Source organism: Ochotona princeps, chromosome 23 (genome assembly GCF_030435755.1).
Source record: "Ochotona princeps isolate mOchPri1 chromosome 23, mOchPri1.hap1, whole genome shotgun sequence".
In the NCBI taxonomy this organism is placed as follows: domain Eukaryota; kingdom Metazoa; phylum Chordata; class Mammalia; order Lagomorpha; family Ochotonidae; genus Ochotona; species Ochotona princeps.
In genome coordinates this window covers 17,348,185-17,368,022 of record NC_080854.1, presented here as the reverse complement: position 1 = coordinate 17,368,022, position 19,838 = coordinate 17,348,185, and the positions used below count along the sequence as shown (strand labels likewise).

Genomic DNA, 19,838 nt, shown 5'->3' with positions numbered 1-19,838 from the left:
TGTTAGCTGTTCAGTTGCTGAAGGTCCAGAGAATGGCGCAGTAAGAAGAATTATAAAACTGTAGAAAATTATAATTTTCTTTCTTCTTCTTATTTCTTTTTTTTTTTTTTTTTTTAGGTAAAAAGGCTCCAGTTTTGTTTAGTAAAGAAATGATTGAGTCCATGAAGGAAGGTTCTGTTGTCGTGGATTTAGCTGCTGAGGCCGGAGGAAACTTTGAAACCACTAAGCCAGGAGAACTTTATATTCATAAGGTATATACAAAAAGTTGTTTATTTATGAATGATTTCTCATCTTTAGAGATTTGTGCGAGGCTGTTTTATTCATATTTAGCAAAATAGGAAAATATTTTAAAGACCTGAAAATATTTTAAATAGGCCCGTTTAGAATTTTTGTTACGTGTGTGTATCTGAGTCTGTTATGTGTGTGTGTCTGAGTGTGTGTATATTTATATGGATACATAGTTTAAAAACTTAGTTATTGTGAATAAGAATTGTCCTGGAAGGAGTGTGAGCCCTAAGTAGCAGACCTTTCTGACTGTGATTTTGTTCGTTTAGGGAGTTACTCATATAGGCTACACTGACCTTCCTAGCCGAATGGCCACGCAGGCCAGCACCCTCTATTCCAACAATATCACCAAGCTCCTGAAAGCCATCAGCCCAGACAAAGACAATTTTTATTTTGAAGTGAAAGACGACTTTGACTTTGGTACCATGGGTCATGTCATTAGAGGAACTGTAGTAATGAAGGTAGGTGGTGAGATATGTCCCTCCCGTGGCTTTGAAAATATATTTGTGCTAAGATTTCTGTTGAGGAAAAAGTTCTCTTTTGGAATTGAGATGTATTTTAATGTATTGATGTACCAGTTTGTACCAATGTAATTGTTTAAGAGTGTAGGAGAATGTAAAGAAAAATATTTCAGGGCCAGGCACACATGACTCACTGAAAATATATGTTAATTTTAAGAAACAGAAGCAAATAATTGAATAAATACTGAATATTTTCTCCACCTACCTGCTTTTAAGGGTTTGAACTGTATTCTTTCACATGTCTTAGAACATACAGATTTTTGTATCTATGGGTATTTAACATACATCTTGTATTTATAACACATACATTTATGTAAAATGTTATAAAGTGCATGTATTTATATAAAATTGCTTTTGAAAGAAAAGTAATTTTTTTCCAGCAGTAAGCTGCCTTCCGTAAATGTTTTCAAAATGCCATTTAAAAAAAATGGTAACTTCCAATCTCTGTTAGGATGGTGAAGTGATTTTCCCAGCTCCCACACCAAAAAATATCCCTGAAGGTGCCCCAGTAAAGCCGAAGACAGTGGCCGAGCTGGAAGCTGAGAAGGCAGCAACCACTACCCCCTTCCGGAAGACGCTGACCACGGCTTCAGCATACACAGCAGGTGAGCGCCCACTCTCCGGCTCAGCCGTGACGGATCTCTGTAATGCCTTAGTTGTTAGCATTGGTAAATGAAATGCTGTTGTTATTTTGATCCCATTAGTGATTAGGTCTGATGGATTTGACTTTCCACCAGTGTGTAGCTTGTCCCCTTTTTGTACAGTTGCAGACAGTGTTGATTGACTGCCTCTGTACTGATACTGAAATGAAAACATACACTTTATATACAGGATAGTAATAGTTTTTCCTCTTATAGAACACAGTTAAACATATGCATTCATATTTTTATTTATATCACATATACTCAGTAATCATGCGTGAAGATACTTCACAAAATTTATGGAAAAATGAGATGAGAAGATGTATCAGGGAGTGGGCCTTTGACACAATAATTAAACACTCCCCAGAGCAATGACATCCTGCATCGAGTCATAGGTCTTGGCTCTGACCCAGCTAGAGGCTTAGCAACCTGCTGATACGCAGTCTGGGAGGTAGCAGGTGATGGCTCGAGTATTTGGGTCCTTGCCACCCAGAAGGGAATCACAGATGGAATTATGGTGTCATAGCTTCGGCCTGATCCAGTTCTGTCTGTTGCAGTCATTTGGGAAATGAGTCCAGAGATGGAAACTCTCCATCTGTCTGTTGTCCTGTCTTTCAAATAAATAGTTAAAATAATTATGTGAAAAAAATAATGTATGGTGGAAAACTTGAAATCCATACATAGTATTTCTATCATATGTATTGTCCTTGAACTTTTTGAAGAATGTGTGTGAAGATGAGAACCATTTATTTGGACCAAAGTAAGTTTATCTTTTAATTCTAACTTTTCCCTAAATTTTTTGAAATACCGTTGTGTGTCAGATTATGTTGATTTTAATTGTGTATAAATCTTATGGGGGTTTTGTGCTTTGTAAGACATGAAGTGTGATTTTCTGTACTGTTGGGTAGTACTGGAGAACCAAATGCTTGCTTTGAAGGATACACACAATGATATAAAGTAATGTCCACGAACATATGTAATAACATTCTAAGTTACTTACCTAGTGACAAAAATTCAACATTGTAAGTTGATTTTCTTCCTTTTTTTTTGAATTTCATATAAGTTACTTATTTAATGTTTAAAGGTTTATTTTTTACTTGAAAGAGTTATGGTGGGGAGGTGAGGAGACAGAGAGAGACAGAGATCTTCAGTAGCAGGTTCACACCCTTAATGGCCAAAATGACCAGAACGGGGGCGATCGAAAGCTGAGAGTCAGATCTCCCAGCTTCTGGGTCTCCCACTTGGGTTCAGGGGCCCAAAGCCATGGAGACACCCTCAGCTGTTTTCTCAGGCTAATAGCAGGGAAGTTGGATCATAAATGGAGCCACCAGGAATCAAGCTGGCACCCAAATGGAATGCCAATGTCACAGGTGAAGGATTAGCTTGCTGTGCCACCTCACTGGCCCCAAATTATTTTTTAAATTCATCTTCATGAAAACACTAAAAACGTACTGTTGAATTGTGATGAATGTTCAATTTGCCCATGTATTATTAGAGACTGAAAAATTTTTGTTTGACTTTTCTTACATACAGTGCACTAAAAATGCTATGCAGATCTACGTAGGGCTAAAATAAAAGGAAAACAAAGCAAATGATAAAGAATTAAGGACTGGTACCAGATAAGCAGAATTCCTCTTACCTCAGCTTCCATGTGGGTCTTCATGCTAACTATGTGTTCCGCCTTGCTTGATCTTAAACTGCCTCTTTTATATTAAAAACAAGACTTTGTCTTCTCTGTGTAGAGAATCTATATAAGATCCTTCAAAGAATGTGATATACTTTAGTCTGCTTCCTGGTCACTCACTGTCATTGTGTTTCTACTGACCACCAGGTAACCCTTTCTTACGCTGCAGAGCAATCGTCACATGTTCGCCATTAAGGAAGGCGATAATTAAAGATGTATGTTCGGGACTGACTGTTTGTGTTCTGCACATTCTTCACTTAATTTGTATTTTTCCCTTTTCTTTGTAAAAATCCTGATTGCTGACTTGTGTTGAGGCTGGAGCTGACCGCCCTGGCCAGCAGTCCAGTCCAGATTCAGGAGCGAATTGCAAAACCTCTGTCCCGGGTGGGTGGAAGCCATGTGTTTTAGGGAGTTGCTGGAGTGAATGAAATTCTTCTTACTCTGCTAAAACTCCTGTACCTCAGCCAAAGCTGAGAGTGACATGAAATTGGCCTTGTAAAGCCTCTGTCTTAAAAAGGTTATGTCTTTCCCAAGTAGAAAATGCTTTGGTAGGACCTCTATAGGCGTATAAATCTGTAGTAAAAATGCTGTAATAAAAACATGTGGCATTGTCGGTGAAAGTTAAAATGGAAGAAGGCAAGATACGTGGGACAAAATGTGCAATTTATTATTAAGGTGACTCATCAATATTACTTGGTCTTTGTAGTTTGCCTGGGGAGGTTAGTTGAAAGTTGAATTTTGTTCACAGATTTCTTCCTCAACCCCACTTCTCCAATCGTGAAATATGTAATAAAATACCTGTGCAGTTCTGGCAAGGGGGTAGAATTTAATACATTGGCTGTTCCAGGTGTTGGAGTGTGTGTGTGTGTGTGTGCATTTTTAATATGACTGAGATAACAGTTATCTTAAAATTGTTATCCTCTTTCTCTAGGTCTCACTGGGATGCTGGGGTTGGGCCTGGTGGCTCCCAACCTAGCCTTTTCTCAGATGGTGACCACTTTTGGTTTGGCTGGCATTGTGGGCTACCACACGGTCTGGGGCGTAACTCCCGCCCTGCACTCACCACTGATGTCTGTGACGAATGCCATTTCAGGTTTGTTCCTTTCTCGGGTTTCCTCATCTTGCATTTTCAGAGACTCATCTGGCCTTAGGAATGCTTTCAATGTGGCTTAGAAAGTCTTTATTTTTCCAATTGTTTTCCTTCGTGTTTCGTGCCACATTGTGGTAACTCTGAGGCTCTCAGAGAGTGTAAGATGTGGGCTTGTGAAGTAAGAGGGCATGGGAATGTGTCAGCCCTCTGGGCTGCTCCCATTTCAAGTAGTGCAAATCCACTGGTATTTATTTCAAATACGGTTTACTTTAAGAAAAGGATTCCACTGGTGAAATGTGAAAACCAGAGTTTCTCAGAACCATTGTTGCAACATCCTTAAGGGATTCCCGTTAGCTTTGTGAGGTTGGATGTTCAGTTGAAGCTACAGTTGGCCACACATGGCATTGACTTCACTGTGAGGCTCATGGGACTGGAAACGTGGCCTGCTGGTGGGACAGCCGGGACTTCTCTTTGGTTCTAGTCTACACAGCAGTCCATAGGCTGCCCAGGAGCTCTTCCCTTTGTCTTCTATTCAAGCCTCTGATGTCAGGGAATAAGATCCACATTGGATGGGCATGGGAGTTGCACTGGCCTCAAAGCCTCAGGGCCCACAGACTCCCACAATACTGCTGAGGATTCTAGGATCTCTGCAGAGAATAGCCCAACACCCAGGGAAGCCCAAAGCCCTATTATCTTCATCATAAATAGTTCTTTCCATTTCAGACATATGTATCCACTAGCAGTCACTTTTTTGCCATAAGCAATGCTGTTTAGAAACCTCAATGATTTATACCTTTTTCAGTAGAATACAGCTAGAAAGTTAAAGGCAGGTTGTATCCTTATAGGGAAGGTGAAAACGTTTTATAAACCCTTTGCTTGAAGTAGTACTTTAAGGGAGAAAGAGGAGTGTTGTCAATAGCCTTCCTCAGGAAAGTTCGTTACATTTGGCCCTGTACTTCCTCGTGTTCTATGTAGATTCAACCAACCATGTCTCAAACATATTCAGAAAAAGTTACATCTGTACTGAACATTTACAGCCATGTTCTCATTGTCATCAATCTTAAACAATATAGTATAATAAATATTTAAGTGATATTTACATTGTATTATTAATATTATTATAAGTAATATAGAGATTATTTCAATTATAGAGGAGGATTTGTATAGGCAATATGCAATACTATGCTATTTTATATAAAGGACTTGCGTATCTGTATCTGCATATTTTGATGCCAGTAAGTGTTTTTCTTTTTTTCCCCTGTAATCAACCCCATGAGATTGACAATGTAGCATTTCAAGGAAAATGGCACAACAACTGTTTTGATATTGAGAACCTTTGCCTTTCTGAGTGTGAGTGGGGTGCTGTTGGGACTGTTCACTGGGCTATGCTTCCCTTCTAGGACTGACTGCCGTCGGTGGCCTGGCGCTCATGGGAGGACAGCTGTATCCATCCACAACTGCTCAGGGCCTTGCTGCTCTTGCCACCTTCATATCCTCAGTCAACATTGCAGGTAGAAGGAGGACGGGAGAACGTAGGAGGCTACTTTTAGTGGAGACCTACCAAAAGCAATTCATAAATTAGTTTCAGATAGAAATTCTGATTGTAATAATTTAGTTGTGGCTTTAGAAAGTCTTTCACTCAGACCGTCAAGGTTCTTTTGGTGAAGGCAAATAGTTTTGCTTGTCTGTAATTTTTAGAAAGTAGGATAAGAGAATAAGACCCCTCCTTAATATTCCAAAGTAAACAAACATAATAATGCTGCTACAATTTAACTGGAAAGTTATTAACTGCATAGTTTTTGGTTAAGCAACCATAACAACTACAAATGAGTATATTCTTAGATAACATTTTGGTTTTTCCCTTTATTCCAGTACAGCCGGTGTTTATTTTTGAAAATTGAAAGTCTAGCACATTACTCATGTGTGAGACTCATTTGATAGTATTTTATAGCTAAAAATTCTTTAATGTGTCCAAGAATCACAGAACTTATTGGCATGTTTTTCCTATTGTTTATTATACGTATTAACAAATATAGTGACTTATTGGAAAACAACCTAATCTGTGATTCTTTTTCATTCCCAAGATTTTTGAACGGCTCTTTACTTTTAGTCATGCATAAATAGTAGATTTTGCATTCAGATGGCAGGTTTTTCTTATTTTTGTTTTTTTGTCCTCTCCCCACTAGAGGAATTGGCTTCAAGAGTAGGACTTTTACTCTTGAAGTTCTAGAATGTTATGTAAGGTTTTTATTAATCCCTGGGTAATAAAAATAGAAAAAAAATGTGATACTTTAGAAGATCTTGGGTCATTAGGTTGTTAAAATTATGTATGTGAAATACACAAAAATTGTTCCTTTTGTGTAAATAAAAATGAATCCTATTCAATGTTTGTCTCTGTTTTATATTTGCTTTGATAAGGTGGTTTTCTGGTGACCCAGAGAATGCTGGACATGTTCAAGCGTCCCACAGACCCTCCAGAGTACAATTACCTGTACCTGCTCCCTGCTGGCACCTTTGTTGGTGGCTATTTAGCTGCTCTCTACAGTGGTTATGACATTGAACAAGTAAGAGTGTTTACTGAATGCTGTAGTGTTTTCTACAAAAAATTGTTTTCTTCTGTGTCAGACTTAGCATTATTGGTAACTAAAACTCAACCTATCAAGCAAATATAGCCCTGGAGATAGCTTGATCAGAACATTCTGGTCCTCTAAGGATCTGGCCCCTGCATCCCAGAGAAAGATTTGTCTGTCGCATTGGTTTAGCTGTGTGTTTCCCTCACGTAGAAAGGCTGTTGCACAGACCCCTCGGTCAGACTTGGGCCATTCTTGTCTCATGCATGAGGAGCATGGATGGAAGAGATCAGGAAAGCGAGATGTGTTTGAGGGCAAAGGGCGAGTGGACGCTCAGAGGGGCGCACAAGGAACTGCAAAAGGCAGGGCTGCAGTTAACACGGTTTGGGTTCTCCCTTCATAAAGTAGGCGATGGTGTCTGGAACAAGGCTTCGCTGGATATTCAGATGTGGGCACAGATTGCTTGGGGCTGAGCACTGCCCCCTGCCCTTTTTGAAGTCTCAAAAATATCCTGATATGTGATGGGGCTGTGGCACGTGGTGAAGTCTAGAATGTGTCATGGCATCTGAAACACAATGGGGAGGGAGGGAGGCTCTGATCTGGAATGAGTTCTTTTTTTTTTTTTGCAGCATTTGTTCAGGTCTGATAGTTTCAGATCCAATCATAACTGTTCTTGTTAACATACTTTTCTATGTGTTTATGCATAGTATAAAATCCAGAAGAAACTAGTCTATTTAAATGATGCGGTTACACATTTAAAATGTTTAGTATGTTACTATTCTTACTGGATGGAAAATATATATGTTCTCAGACATTCAAGCTTCCATAGGAGAGGTCCTTTGTAAGTTAATAGCATGAAGGTTGTAATAACGTCTCTCTCTTTCTCCTTTTCTCCGAAAAGATCATGTACCTAGGCTCAGGTTTGTGCTGTGTTGGGGCCCTGGCTGGCCTTTCCACCCAGGGAACAGCACGTCTTGGCAATGCGCTTGGTATGATTGGGGTTGCTGGAGGTCTGGCAGCCACCCTAGGAGGTCTAAAACCGAGCCCAGAATTGTTAGCGCAGATGTCTGGTGCAATGGCTCTGGGCGGTACCATTGGTAAGTATTTGTGGGCATCTACTTTTATATGAGTGCATGCACTTCAAACCCCTGAAAGCAGTTAGGTTCATAGATTGAGGAGTACTGTGTTAGAAGTAATATCTTGTAATAACAGCATATTAATTGTTGAACATATATTTCTGTCTGAGATACATAGCAATGAAAGAATTATATTCCCTTAATGGCAGTTGCTTCAAAAAAGTATGTATTTTGGTAAAAATTCCAAACAGCTGGGAAAATTCTCAATCTATTATACAAGCAAAAACATCATATGCATCAAGCGAGTCAAAATAATGGCTATAGATCAGCTTGTGCTGAAAATGAATGGCAGGACACACTTCAGACATGATCCTAACAAATATTCTGAACTCCATTCCTCTGTAATCTGTCTGTAGCAAACACTTTGCTGTCACCTAATTCAGGCATTACTAGTCAGGTTTTTGCGTTTTCTGCCTTTGACCCATCTACTTGGAAAACAATGCTATTGTAGCTGTTTATTTCTATGTGCACAGGAGCAAGTCCTGGCTGTACAGGATAGAACCTGTGATATTTCTTCCTCGAGGAAAATGTCAGGGGATCTGACTGGGACCTTGAGTAATGTGTAAAAGTGTTTCAGCCCTCCCCTCCTTGGGGAATCGGTTGGAATTAGTACGGGGAAGGGACAGTCATGGATGCTGTGTGATCGTGCTCATTAGCATAGGCATTGGCTAGCTGAGCTGGATATATAGATAAGAGTTAAGGTTTTTACCTTCTATACAGTCCCTGTAGAGTGGTCCATTCTGGGAGCAAGGTCATGTTTGTTGGTGATGGTGATGGGGTCCCTTAAATGTGATCTTGGTTGTCGCTGTTCCTCAGAATTCTATTAAGTTTTAATATCTCTTTGACCTTCATTTCCCAATAGGATTGACAATTGCCAAACGCATCCAGATTACTGATTTACCTCAATTAGTTGCTGCTTTCCACAGTTTAGTGGGTATGGCAGCTGTACTTACTTGCATAGCTGAGTACATCGTAGAATATCCACATTTTGCCATGGATGCAACAGCAAATCTCACCAAGATTGTGGCCTACCTTGGCACTTACATTGGTGGTGTTACCTTTAGTGGGTCTCTTATCGCCTATGGGAAATTGCAAGGTAAGTGACACAACATAACCTATGGGGAAATATCTGTTGTTGAGGCTATTTATGGGTCTCTTTCAATTTCGGAAAATACTGAACTGTGAAAACTGTTAGGTGATGAGTGCAAGGTGCTCAGAAATTGGTAAAAATTTTTTTTCTTCCCTCTGTGGATAGTTTGACTTTGCTGCCCCTTACAAGTCTCAAAAAGCTTTGAAGCTATTCCCTCCTGCAGGCAGCCACTGGAGGAAGTTAGAGAATGGAAACTGGCAATGGAGGGAATTAGTGAACGGAAATTGACCTGGAGGGACTACTTCACATCTGATAATACATATGAGCAAAATAACATCTTCATAATCTTTGGTTAGCGATGTTAGCGTAGAGTTCATAGAAATGAACTTGGTACATTTTCCGGAACAGAGAAAAGCTTGTTGAATGAGATGGTGTGATTGAGAGACCATAATTTTGAAAGTAAATGCATATTTCAAGGCTACAGCATGGCAACTTTCGGTTCTGCTAAAGTAAATCATGAAATTGGAAGTGGAGAGAAAAAGCCACGGTGGCTGCCTCTAGTGTTTTAACAAAAATATGAGTGTCTGGAGAAACTAGTTAATGATAATAAAAATGTGGTTTTGCTCCTCAGTAATAAAGTCATTAAAATTAGGTGGGGACTTGTATGAAACTTAAAAAGCATAAAAGAACTTCGAGTCTACATTCATGTTTCATGCTTTGTCTTCAGAAACAACTAACAAATGAGGGTTCTCCCTTGGGCTCCACTGATACAATCAGGAAGGCTAATGTACTAGGACTCTGTATTGAAGTTTTAAATAAGTAAAACCACAGTTAACAACTTCTCTATTGGTCATACAGGAAAAAAAGTGCTTTTTAAGATTCTGTAATAAAGAGTAGGAAAGTGTGATCAAAGTCAGGAAAAGAGCATTGCATGGAGCCGTGCTTTTCCTGTCTCCCTCAAATGTTATGTGTCATAACTTTAATTTGTTTTCATGTTTCATATCTGGTGGTATAAAATGATGTTTTAATAATACCCTGGTATTATTCTAAGAGTAGATTTTGAGGTTTGAATGACGTACACTTGAGTATGCCTGACACATTCTGTGTGCTTGGTTCTAGGTATCCTGAACTCTGCCCCTCTTCTGCTGCCTGGCAGGCACTTACTCAACGCAGGCTTGCTGGCTGCTAGTGTGGGTGGAATAATCCCATTCATGATGGACCCGAGCTTCACCACGGGCATTACCTGTCTGGGCGCTGTGTCCGCCCTTTCTGCTGTCATGGTAAGGAATCAGACTGCCGGGCACACGTTGAGGCAGGCGTTCAGCCTAGGCAGCACATTGGCAGGCCTGGGTTTGACCCTTATGTCTAGGTTGCCGGATTCAGCTGCCAGCTCCCTGTTAATGCCTGGTAAAGGCGCTGTCCCCTACCCAGTGGTTCAGGATTCAGTTTGTAGCTCCTGGCTTTGGCCTGCATGTTGCAGGCGCTTGAGGAGTGAACCAGTGGATGTAAGAGCAATCTCTGGCTCTTTCACTGAAAAAAAAAGAAAAGAAAAAAGGTGAAGAAGATATATATACATTTAGAAATGGGGAATTCTTTGTTAGATTACTCTCTAATCACATCTGTAGCTCTTTAAGACCCCTCTAATGGAAGAAAAATATTTTAAAATTGTTTCATTTTCATATTTTTAGAATCTGGGAAATGACAAAAGAGTAAGGGAAAAAACTCCACTTTTTCTCTCTACTATTCATTTTCATGTCACAAAGATACCTTTATTGCTCTGATTTCTTCATTGGATAAATATGATGGTGAATAAGAGTTTTAAAAAGCCAAGGCTTTCTATTCCAATCATTCGGTGCCTACTGTGTGACAAGCCTAGAAAACAGTGCTTGGCTATGTATGTAATATTCAAAATGTAGTCTTTGAAATAGCCAGGAAATGTTAGTCTCCACCCATTAGTTGGACATCCACTGAAAGATATGACACCAGATTAGATAATTGTATGAAGTGAAATGCAGGCAATTACCCTGTGTGTCCAGTGAGGGGCTTTTGTGGTAAGTCTGATATTCCTCTTCCTCACTAATTTTTGTGTTTAATATTTCTCAGTGGTTCCTGTGCTTAGTATTCTTACAGCATTTGTGTTAGTTATCTGTGTGTATGTTACAGTTAAGCACTTTATCATACCCGTGTGTGCTACTGGTGCATGCGGTAGTGTGTTATTCACTGATAGCTTTGTGTTCCTCTAGTATATTGTCGACTTTGCAGGCAAGATTTACATTTTCCAGTTTTAGAAAATTATATGCAGTGTCTGGCACAAAATTAGACACCCCATAAGTGTTTGCAACACATTTGCCATCTCCTTGATTGAGAAACACAGTGGTGCTTCTTTTTGTGTGCTTGTAAGAATTAGGTCATGATTTCAGGACAGAAGGTTCGACACATTGAGGAGGTCTTCAAATTCTATCTTCATATTAATGCTAACGATCCGATTTTATTCTGGCTTAGCACTGGTTTTGTTTTATTTTAATAGAAACATAATTTTGGCATTTTAATGTGATCAAGCAGAAGAGTTAAAAGAAAGTCTGAACACCGAGTCTGTTGTTCAGAACTATAAAACTTGAAAATTATTGTTTTTGAGAGGCAGTGAATATGATGGTTAAAAGGTGCTATGCATATTGACTGTATGAGAATGCTCGAGTAAGAAGAAGTATTTTTAGAATTATTTGTTTTTGGCTAAACTAAGTAATATATGAGCACATTTGCATTGTGAAAAACACACAAAAAAGTAGGAGTATGACGTATAAAAAGCTAAAATTGTTGTCCCTCCATCCTTTTTCTTTCCTATATTTCATAATTTTGGATTGCATGGGGGACATTGTTAATGATACATTTTAAAACTTTTTGTGTGTGTGTGTTCACCCAAAGAGAATTAAGTATAATTTTTATTCCTTAACTTTTGCATGTAACTAACTTGGCTGAATTTAAACTTCAAATTTCTTTTCTGGTGTGGTGGGGGAATCTGATACCTCTGTTACTTGAACAGGACTGCTTAGAATCTACCTGTCATACGTATAATTCAAGAGTCAACCATACACTTTAGGTAGGATTTGCACCTGGAATTTGGCACTCTCCGTAGTTTGTTCCTTTGTAGCATTTTCATTCTCACTTTTCAGCTGTCTTTGTTATCCCAAACCTTGTTGTTGGGATCTTCACACTAGTAAGACTGTGGGCGTATATGTTAGTTTCAGCCACCACACGTGGTATCCATAAGGGCCTACCTTCAAGTCTGAAGTGGTAAATCTCACCTGGGAAATTCACTTACTGCTATATAGCTTTCCCTAGTATGGACCCTCTCAAATTTGTGCCCGTGTTGGTCACTGCCTTTCTTTAGGCATTTTTTAATAGTGGGGTGGAGTTGCTGGCCCAGAATTGAGTTGTTGCATTTGTGGGAGAGCTGGTCGTGCGGGAAATACTTGGTTTTTACCCAAAGTACAACATCCATGTACACGTGCTCATAGGAAATGACCCAGAAGCAAGATGTTAGAGGGTTTGTTGTAATATTATCCGTCTCGAGTTCTGCTGTGATCTTCATCCCAGGGTGTGACTTTGACGGCGGCCATTGGGGGCGCTGACATGCCTGTTGTCATCACCGTGCTGAACAGCTACTCGGGCTGGGCTCTGTGTGCGGAGGGCTTCCTGCTCAACAACAACCTGCTGACCATCGTGGGTGCTCTCATCGGCTCCTCTGGGGCTATCCTGTCCTACATCATGTGTGTGGTAAGAAACGCAGAAGCCGTGCTCTGGGGATGCGCACGTGTTTGCCTTTGTTTGCAGTAGAAACAAGTACTGAAGTTTTAATTGTAACAAAAATCCCCCGGATAACATCCAAGGCAATTTTCAAAGTATAATGCTACAGAGAATTAGTAAAATTAGATATAAAGGTGAAAAATATGGGCGGCTGTGTAGTGTAGCGGTCAAGACGCTGCTTAGGACATCTGCGTTTGAGCCTGGAGGGCCCGGGGTTTGAGTCCCAGCTCTGCTTCTAGTGTCAGCTTCCTGCTCCTGTGCACTGTGGCAGGCCACAGGGGATGGCTTGCATGGCTGGAGTTCCCAGTTCCTGGTGTCAGCCTGGCCCAGTGCTGGCAGGTGCAGGCAGGTGCAGGCAGGTGCAGACAGGTGCTGGCAGGTGCTGGCAGGTGCAGGCAGGTGCAGGCAGGTGCAGACAGGTGCTGGCAGGTGCAGGCAGGTGCAGGCAGGTGAGGATTTGTTTTTTCTATTTCTGTCTCTGTCTCTCCATCTGCCTCTCAAATAAAGATAAATAATTAAATAAATAAATACAGTTAAAAAAAGATCTTGTAACACCTCTTTGTATCTGGAGATAAACACATAAGATTCTGGCTTATTTTCTTCCATGATTTTCTAGTGTGTATGACATATCTGTACGTTTATTTATTTGATCATATATTACATTATATATTGCTTTTCATTCAATTAAAAAAATCTTGTTCTGTTCCTGACTTTTTAACATTAAAATGCTGTAACATTATTTGAATTTATACTATTCTATCATATGATATGCAAACTGAATTTTTCACTAGTGCTGAACAGTTTAGACTGATTTTTAAATTTCTCTTGATGTAAGTGTATTTTGGCATTTATGATTTTAGTCTTAAGTTGTATTCCTAGAAGTGGAAAAAGTACTAATTTTTATAGAAATAGAAAACTTTAAGTTTTATAGATTCTGTTCTTGAAATAATAGCTTTGAGTTTTATTTAAAGTATAAATAAATATAAAGCCAAATAAAATGGTTTGCCATTGATAAATAATTTAGACAGAAAAGAATATTGTATCTTTATTCTTTTGTTGTATTATTTAAAACACACTTGCAAGTTAGAATTTTCCTTATGTTGTAACTGAAAATCCAGTCATAATTAAGGTTATAGAATTGCTTTTGTTTCTTTAGCCATATGGCAAAGCAAAGGATCTGGTGTTACAAATTCTCAGGAGATTATTTTAAATGAAGTCATCTAAAATTTTCAGGGTTTTGGAAAGGGAGAGGTTATTGATCCTATTTCAGAATTGGCAAGCTTGTAGAATTTTATATGCAAATGTTTTTAAAGAAGAAAGCACTTTATTTGATTTTATTAGAAATTCAGGTTTTTCTCAAACATTAAAGCCTTGGTTTGATTTTGCTTTGCTTGCTGTATTTGAAGACCAGCAGGGGGCAGCAGATTGTCATTATTGCTTACATGTGGTTTGTCAGAAAAGAGCCTTTAAAATGAAATGGGAGGACTAGAATTTTAAGAAAGACAGTGGCAAGCTGATAAGCATGAGGCTGAAGAGAGGTCTTATATTTTGTTTATTTTTACCTACTTATTTATTTGTTTATTTTAAAGTCAGAGGAGGTTAGGGGGGTGGTGTGGAGAGAGGGAGTGGGTAGCTCCCAGTCCTTGGCTGAGTTCCCAGATGCCTGCAGTGGCCGAGGCTGGGCTGTGCCGAAGCCAGGGGCCAGGGCCACAGTCCAGTCTCCCACCCAGGTGGCGAGGACCCAGCTACTTGATCCACTGCGCACAACCTTCTTCCATCACCAGGAAGCTGGCACAGCAGGGAGCAGAGGCACGACTGAACCCAGGCACTCAGATGGGAAGCCAGACACGACGTGCCTTCCTGACTGCTCTCCCAAATACCTAGCCTTGTATCTACTTCTAGAAATGTTATCATGGGTATCTTCTTGCTCGGATGCTTTTTTTTCCTTCAATGATTTTCCTTTTTATTATAGTTTAATTTTTTAAAAAAATTTTGCATTGATTTGAAAGGCAGAGGTAGAAATACACAAACAGAGAGATCTTTTTTCTGCTGGTTTGTTCTCCCCAAATATCCACACAGCTGCTGATGCACTCCCCAAGTGCCTGCAATCGCCAGGCTAGGCCAGGCCTAACTCTGGAGCCAAGAATTCCTTCTTGGTCCTCCACCTGGGCAGCAGGAGCAGTGTCCAGATGCTGCAGATGTCTTTTAATGCCTTCTTAGGTACATTAGTGGGATCTGAAGTAGAGTAGCCCGGACTTGACTCATCAGTCAAATATTTCCATATGTTAGTGTTACAAGTGGCAGTTGCAATGCAAACAGTAGCCAAACCCTCAGTGCTACAAGGCTGGCCTCAAAAAAATTTTTTTTTATTCATTTGAAAGGCTGAGAGACAGATGACAGAGAGCTCCAGTTCACTTGTCCACTTCCCAAATTTCTCCGAGGATGGAGGCTGCACCTGGCTCCAGGAAATCAGTTAAGGTCTCCCATGTGAATGCCAGGGGATGCAACTACTTGAGCCATTATCTGCTGCCTCCCAGGGTGCCCGTTAACAAGCAGCTGGAATCCGGAGTCAGAGCTGGGAATCAAACTCAGACACTCTTACTGGAGATGCAGTCCTGTCTGATGAGCTAAATGCTCGCCCCGAACCTAAAACAGGTACTCGGCAGTACAGAAACGCTTCCCAAAATCCTCCCGTTTAATTCTCACGGAGGCAGTTCCAGCCCGGAGAGGCTGTGTGACGTGCGGTGGCCCACACAGCTCACATGGAGGAGACAGAGATGGGAGCTCCTGGGATGACCTGTAGAACTCTTGTTCACCTCTGCATCGGGTCGCTGAGGCGTGCACAGGAACACCACACAGTCCCAGAGACCCTCAAAGGTTTTCTTGAGGTTCTTGAATGTATCAGCCTATCTCCCAAATGTCTGCCTGTGAGTCTTTTACTTCTCTCCCTTTTATATCTTTTTGAAATTTCTACCATTATTAGTTATAACGGCAACAGTAACCCTTACACTAATGGATCTTTAAAAGCAGCTAGATAAGGTAGTAATTTTCTGAAATAACCTCATCTTTTTCTAATTTTATCCGTTCCTTATTTATTGTTTTAAATCAGCAATGTTTTATTTCTATATAAAGATCCTTCAGTAAATATTGATGTATTTTTGCAATCATATTATCATAATTTCTTTTATATAAGAAAGCTTGTCTAGTTCTCCCGCCTCTAGCATATCACTACAGAAATTTTTTATTGTTGTACCACTTGAAAAGCTAATCATGATAGCTGACTTTGTAAATATCATATCAAGGCTAACTAATACTCTGTAATAATATCAGTAAGTTTGTATGGTGGTCTTTATGGAAGGTGTATATTATGAAAAAACTATGCATGGATTTCAGATTTTTGCACTCAAATAGATATCCTTTAATTCCATAGTTCTATGACCTTCTCAAGTGTTCTTATGTTAATTTGAATTGAAGAGCATTTGAAGCCTTAAATTCCACTTCCGAAAGTGATAGATGCCTACTGTAGGAAATTCAGAAGGAACGGAGGAGGGTCCAAAATAAAGTACGATTATATAAACTTTCATTATTACTTAATTTGTCTAATCTTTTTCCTTTGTATACATTTACATGCATTCTATTTAGTGCATTAATTTTCTAATTTCAATTTCAGTTTAATTTCTTTACTTTTTATAGTCTACATGTTATATCACAAAGACATGCCATAATCTGTTTATTCAAATCATTTTTATTTTTCCACTTTCCTTGGTTGTGTTATTCTTCTTTGTGTATCTTCAGTTATATTCTAGGATCCAGTTTTGCACGTGCAATTACGTGGTCAAAGGGAATAAGATCTTTTTGTTGGTTTTAAGTGCAAGATTCCCCAGCTCTTACCAGTCATGTTTGCTCTGCTGGCGTGCTCTGCCCCGTGGTATTGCACAGCAACGGTAAATCAGCAAAGGCAAGCCTGCCATACTTTAGACATTGAAGATGGAACTTTTTTTTTCCTTTCAAATTTTTCTGATTTATAATTTTCAGAATTTTTATTGAATCTTGGCTTGTGCTTTTTGTTGGAAGGCATTGTTTCTTCTTGGTAGTACCTGGCAGAAAAAAAGGTAGTTTGTAATAAAAAACACAAACGAAGTCGCTACTCAGAATTGGGCAATAACTCGGACTCCAGGTGTTACATGAGGTGCTTAACAAATATTGGCTCATTTCCTTTCTTTCTTGATTCTGAGGGTAGGAAGTAGCATTTTTAGGTGCAACCTAGGATTTACCATTGTGTTTCTTGTGGTGGACCTAGCATCTGGCATCAACAAAGGTTGTGTTTCTTAAATGAATGTTAGATGGGTATTTTCTATACTAGTTCATTTCATGCTTTGGAGTTCTCTAAATAGTTTTGGTAACAGATATACCAAAGCTATTTTGATATTAGTATACTGGTCTTGATTATTATTTATGGAAAGAAACATCCAACTGGTAACCAGAAAGGGGTCGTTTTGTCATGTGAGAGAGAATGAAATGCATACCAAGTGGCTAACCAGCTATTTCTGAAACAGATTTTTTGTTTTCACAAAAAATTCTTTTGCATGTCCTACAAGTCTACAAAACTCCCATTATAGAAACTGAGAAATGTTTACAGAGACTAAGTAGCCAGCTCAGATGGATGGTCTGGCTGATGTTCAGCTGTTGTGACCTCTCCATGTTTTTATCGGGTCTACTACTTGGATTAGTGTGCCGATTGTCTTGTAGACAGAAAATGGAATGGTATTTTTAACCCAAAGCTTTTGATTTTTGCATTTTCCCTTTGTTTCCAAATGAAGTTAGAACAGGGTTAAGTGGGTCAGAAAACTGTTCTAGAAGTAATATTTTTTTGCTTTGCTTTACTTTCTGAAATTTACCTGTGGGCTGATGTCATGATATCGTGGGCCAAGCCTTTTTATGTCATCGGATATGGTCACCTATGTGTGTTCTGGTTGCTCCACTTCCATTCTAGTTCCCTGCCTACAGCCTGGGAAAGCAGAGGAGGATGACTTAAGTCCCTGGGACCCTACAACCACGTGAGAGACCCGGAGGAGGCTCCTGGCTTCATGTCTGCCAGGCTTTGGCTGTTGTAGCCATTTGGGGAGTGAACCAGTGCATGGAAGATCTCTCTATCTCTACTTCTCTCCATGGTTCTGCCTTTCAAATAAAAACAAATAGATCTTTTTTTTTTTTAAGATTTCTATTTTTTAAATTTTTATTACAAAGTCAGATATGTTGAGAGGAGGAGAGATAGAGAGGAAGTGGAGCTGCCGGGATTAGAACCAGCAGCCATATGGGATCAAGGCGAGGACCTTAGCCACTAGGCCACGCTGCCGAGCCCAACAAATAGATCTTTAAAAAAATTATTTGAGAGGCAAAGAGAAAGGGAAAGAGAGACAGCAAATGAATGTACAAGCTCCCTGTCCACTTGCCTGGAGCTGGTAGTGATGAATACAGTGCAGGGCTCCCGTGTGGGTGACAGACTCAACTTCTTGAGCCATCACAGTCTTCCTCCCTCAGCCTGCACTGTCACTAAGCCTGAATGGGAAACCAGAACCAGGAACTGAACCCTGATACTCGGATGTGGGCTTCAAATATCTTGGACACTAGACCAAATGCCCATAGCCCCTTTTTTGCTTTGTCGTTAATTAAATTAGTACCTACAAAATATTGAAATGAGAGATGCTAGTAAATAATATATGTGCTACTATTGCTTTGTCTATTTTATAGTCTTCCTTTTGTTTTTAGATTTTTGTTTACAGCACACTCAAAATTATAGGAATTAGGAATCTAATGTACAATACAAATTTCATTATAGGACTTAATAGCTTAACAGGAATGGTCTTGGAGTATGGTGCAAATTTTTTTCTTTGGGAGCTGGGAACTTTTCAATATGTGAATCAGTGGTCAGAGCATAGTCCCATTAATCACTTAAGTAATCCAAAAAAAAAAAAAAAGGAAGAAAGAAAAAGCCATAAACTGTAAGCATTTGTTGAAAATGTGATGTTGCAATGGTAAATTTAGAAGTGAAAAATAATTTAGTTTTTAAGAGACCACATGGAATTAACATAATGGTGATTATGGTGTTTAACAAGTTGACTTTATTGTTAAGCTACTGTGTTGTTCCTATTCTCCCTAAGATGCCATCAGAACTAGGTACACATTAAATATCCTCAGAAGTTCCTCTCTTCTCCTTCATGAGTTTTGCGGTGGAAATAACAGGTCCTTTTAAGCCTTGTTGGAGTAATGTGCTTATTTCTCACTGTATCTGCCCCTCCTGTCCTGGAGAGGGCTGCAGGATGCAGGTGACAGAGCCTGTTCGTCAACGTTTCCTTTCTTAGAAAAGTTATTTGTCACAGAGTAACTTAATGGCAAAAACACTCACCATTTTGGAGCAATCAATTTTTTAAACTACTTATTCTTACTGGAAAGTCAGATTTACAGAGAAATGGAAATATGGAGAGCAAGATCCTCTGTCTGCTGGTTTACTCCCCAAATGGCCACAATGACTGGAGCTGAGCTGATCAGAAGCCAGGAGCCTAGAGCCTCTTCCGGGTCTCCCACATGGGTGCAGGGTCCCAAGACTTTGGGTCATCCTCAACTGCTTTCCCAGGTCACAAACTGGGTGGGAAGTGAAGGAGCTGAGACATGACATGGGATCCTGGTACATGCAAGGCGAGGATATATATGCTGAGCCATCATGCTGGGACCTATACATTGTTTCAAATTATATTTATTTCATAGTTGAAGGGCAGATGGAGAGAGTGTGAAAGAGACGGGTAAATGATTACTTGCATTTGGTTCTTTGCTCCTCAAGCTCTCACAACCCAGGGCTGGGCTAGAGCGAAGCAAGGATCCCAGAACTACATCCTTCTGTGTCATGTGGGTGGTGGAAATGCGAGTACTGTGCTCATTCCCCGTGGACTGCTGCCTCGCAGGAAGCTGGATCAGAAGCAGAGTGACTGGAACTCAGACTGACACTTGGATATAGCATGT

General features: G+C 39.8%; 1 protein-coding gene across 1 annotated transcript in view; it reads left to right on the top strand.

The window, feature by feature from the left end:
* The window catches only part of NNT (nicotinamide nucleotide transhydrogenase), a 79,140-nt gene that overhangs the window by 35,966 nt on the left and 23,336 nt on the right, over nucleotides 1–19,838 (top strand). The window contains exons 7-16 of the mRNA XM_058679980.1: nucleotides 118–251; nucleotides 555–746; nucleotides 1,258–1,411; nucleotides 4,063–4,224; nucleotides 5,622–5,732; nucleotides 6,640–6,785; nucleotides 7,693–7,888; nucleotides 8,790–9,023; nucleotides 10,137–10,297; nucleotides 12,612–12,791. Of these exons, the coding sequence (XP_058535963.1) occupies nucleotides 118–251; nucleotides 555–746; nucleotides 1,258–1,411; nucleotides 4,063–4,224; nucleotides 5,622–5,732; nucleotides 6,640–6,785; nucleotides 7,693–7,888; nucleotides 8,790–9,023; nucleotides 10,137–10,297; nucleotides 12,612–12,791 (1,670 nt within the window). The remainder of the gene's footprint in view (nucleotides 1–117; nucleotides 252–554; nucleotides 747–1,257; nucleotides 1,412–4,062; nucleotides 4,225–5,621; nucleotides 5,733–6,639; nucleotides 6,786–7,692; nucleotides 7,889–8,789; nucleotides 9,024–10,136; nucleotides 10,298–12,611; nucleotides 12,792–19,838) is intronic.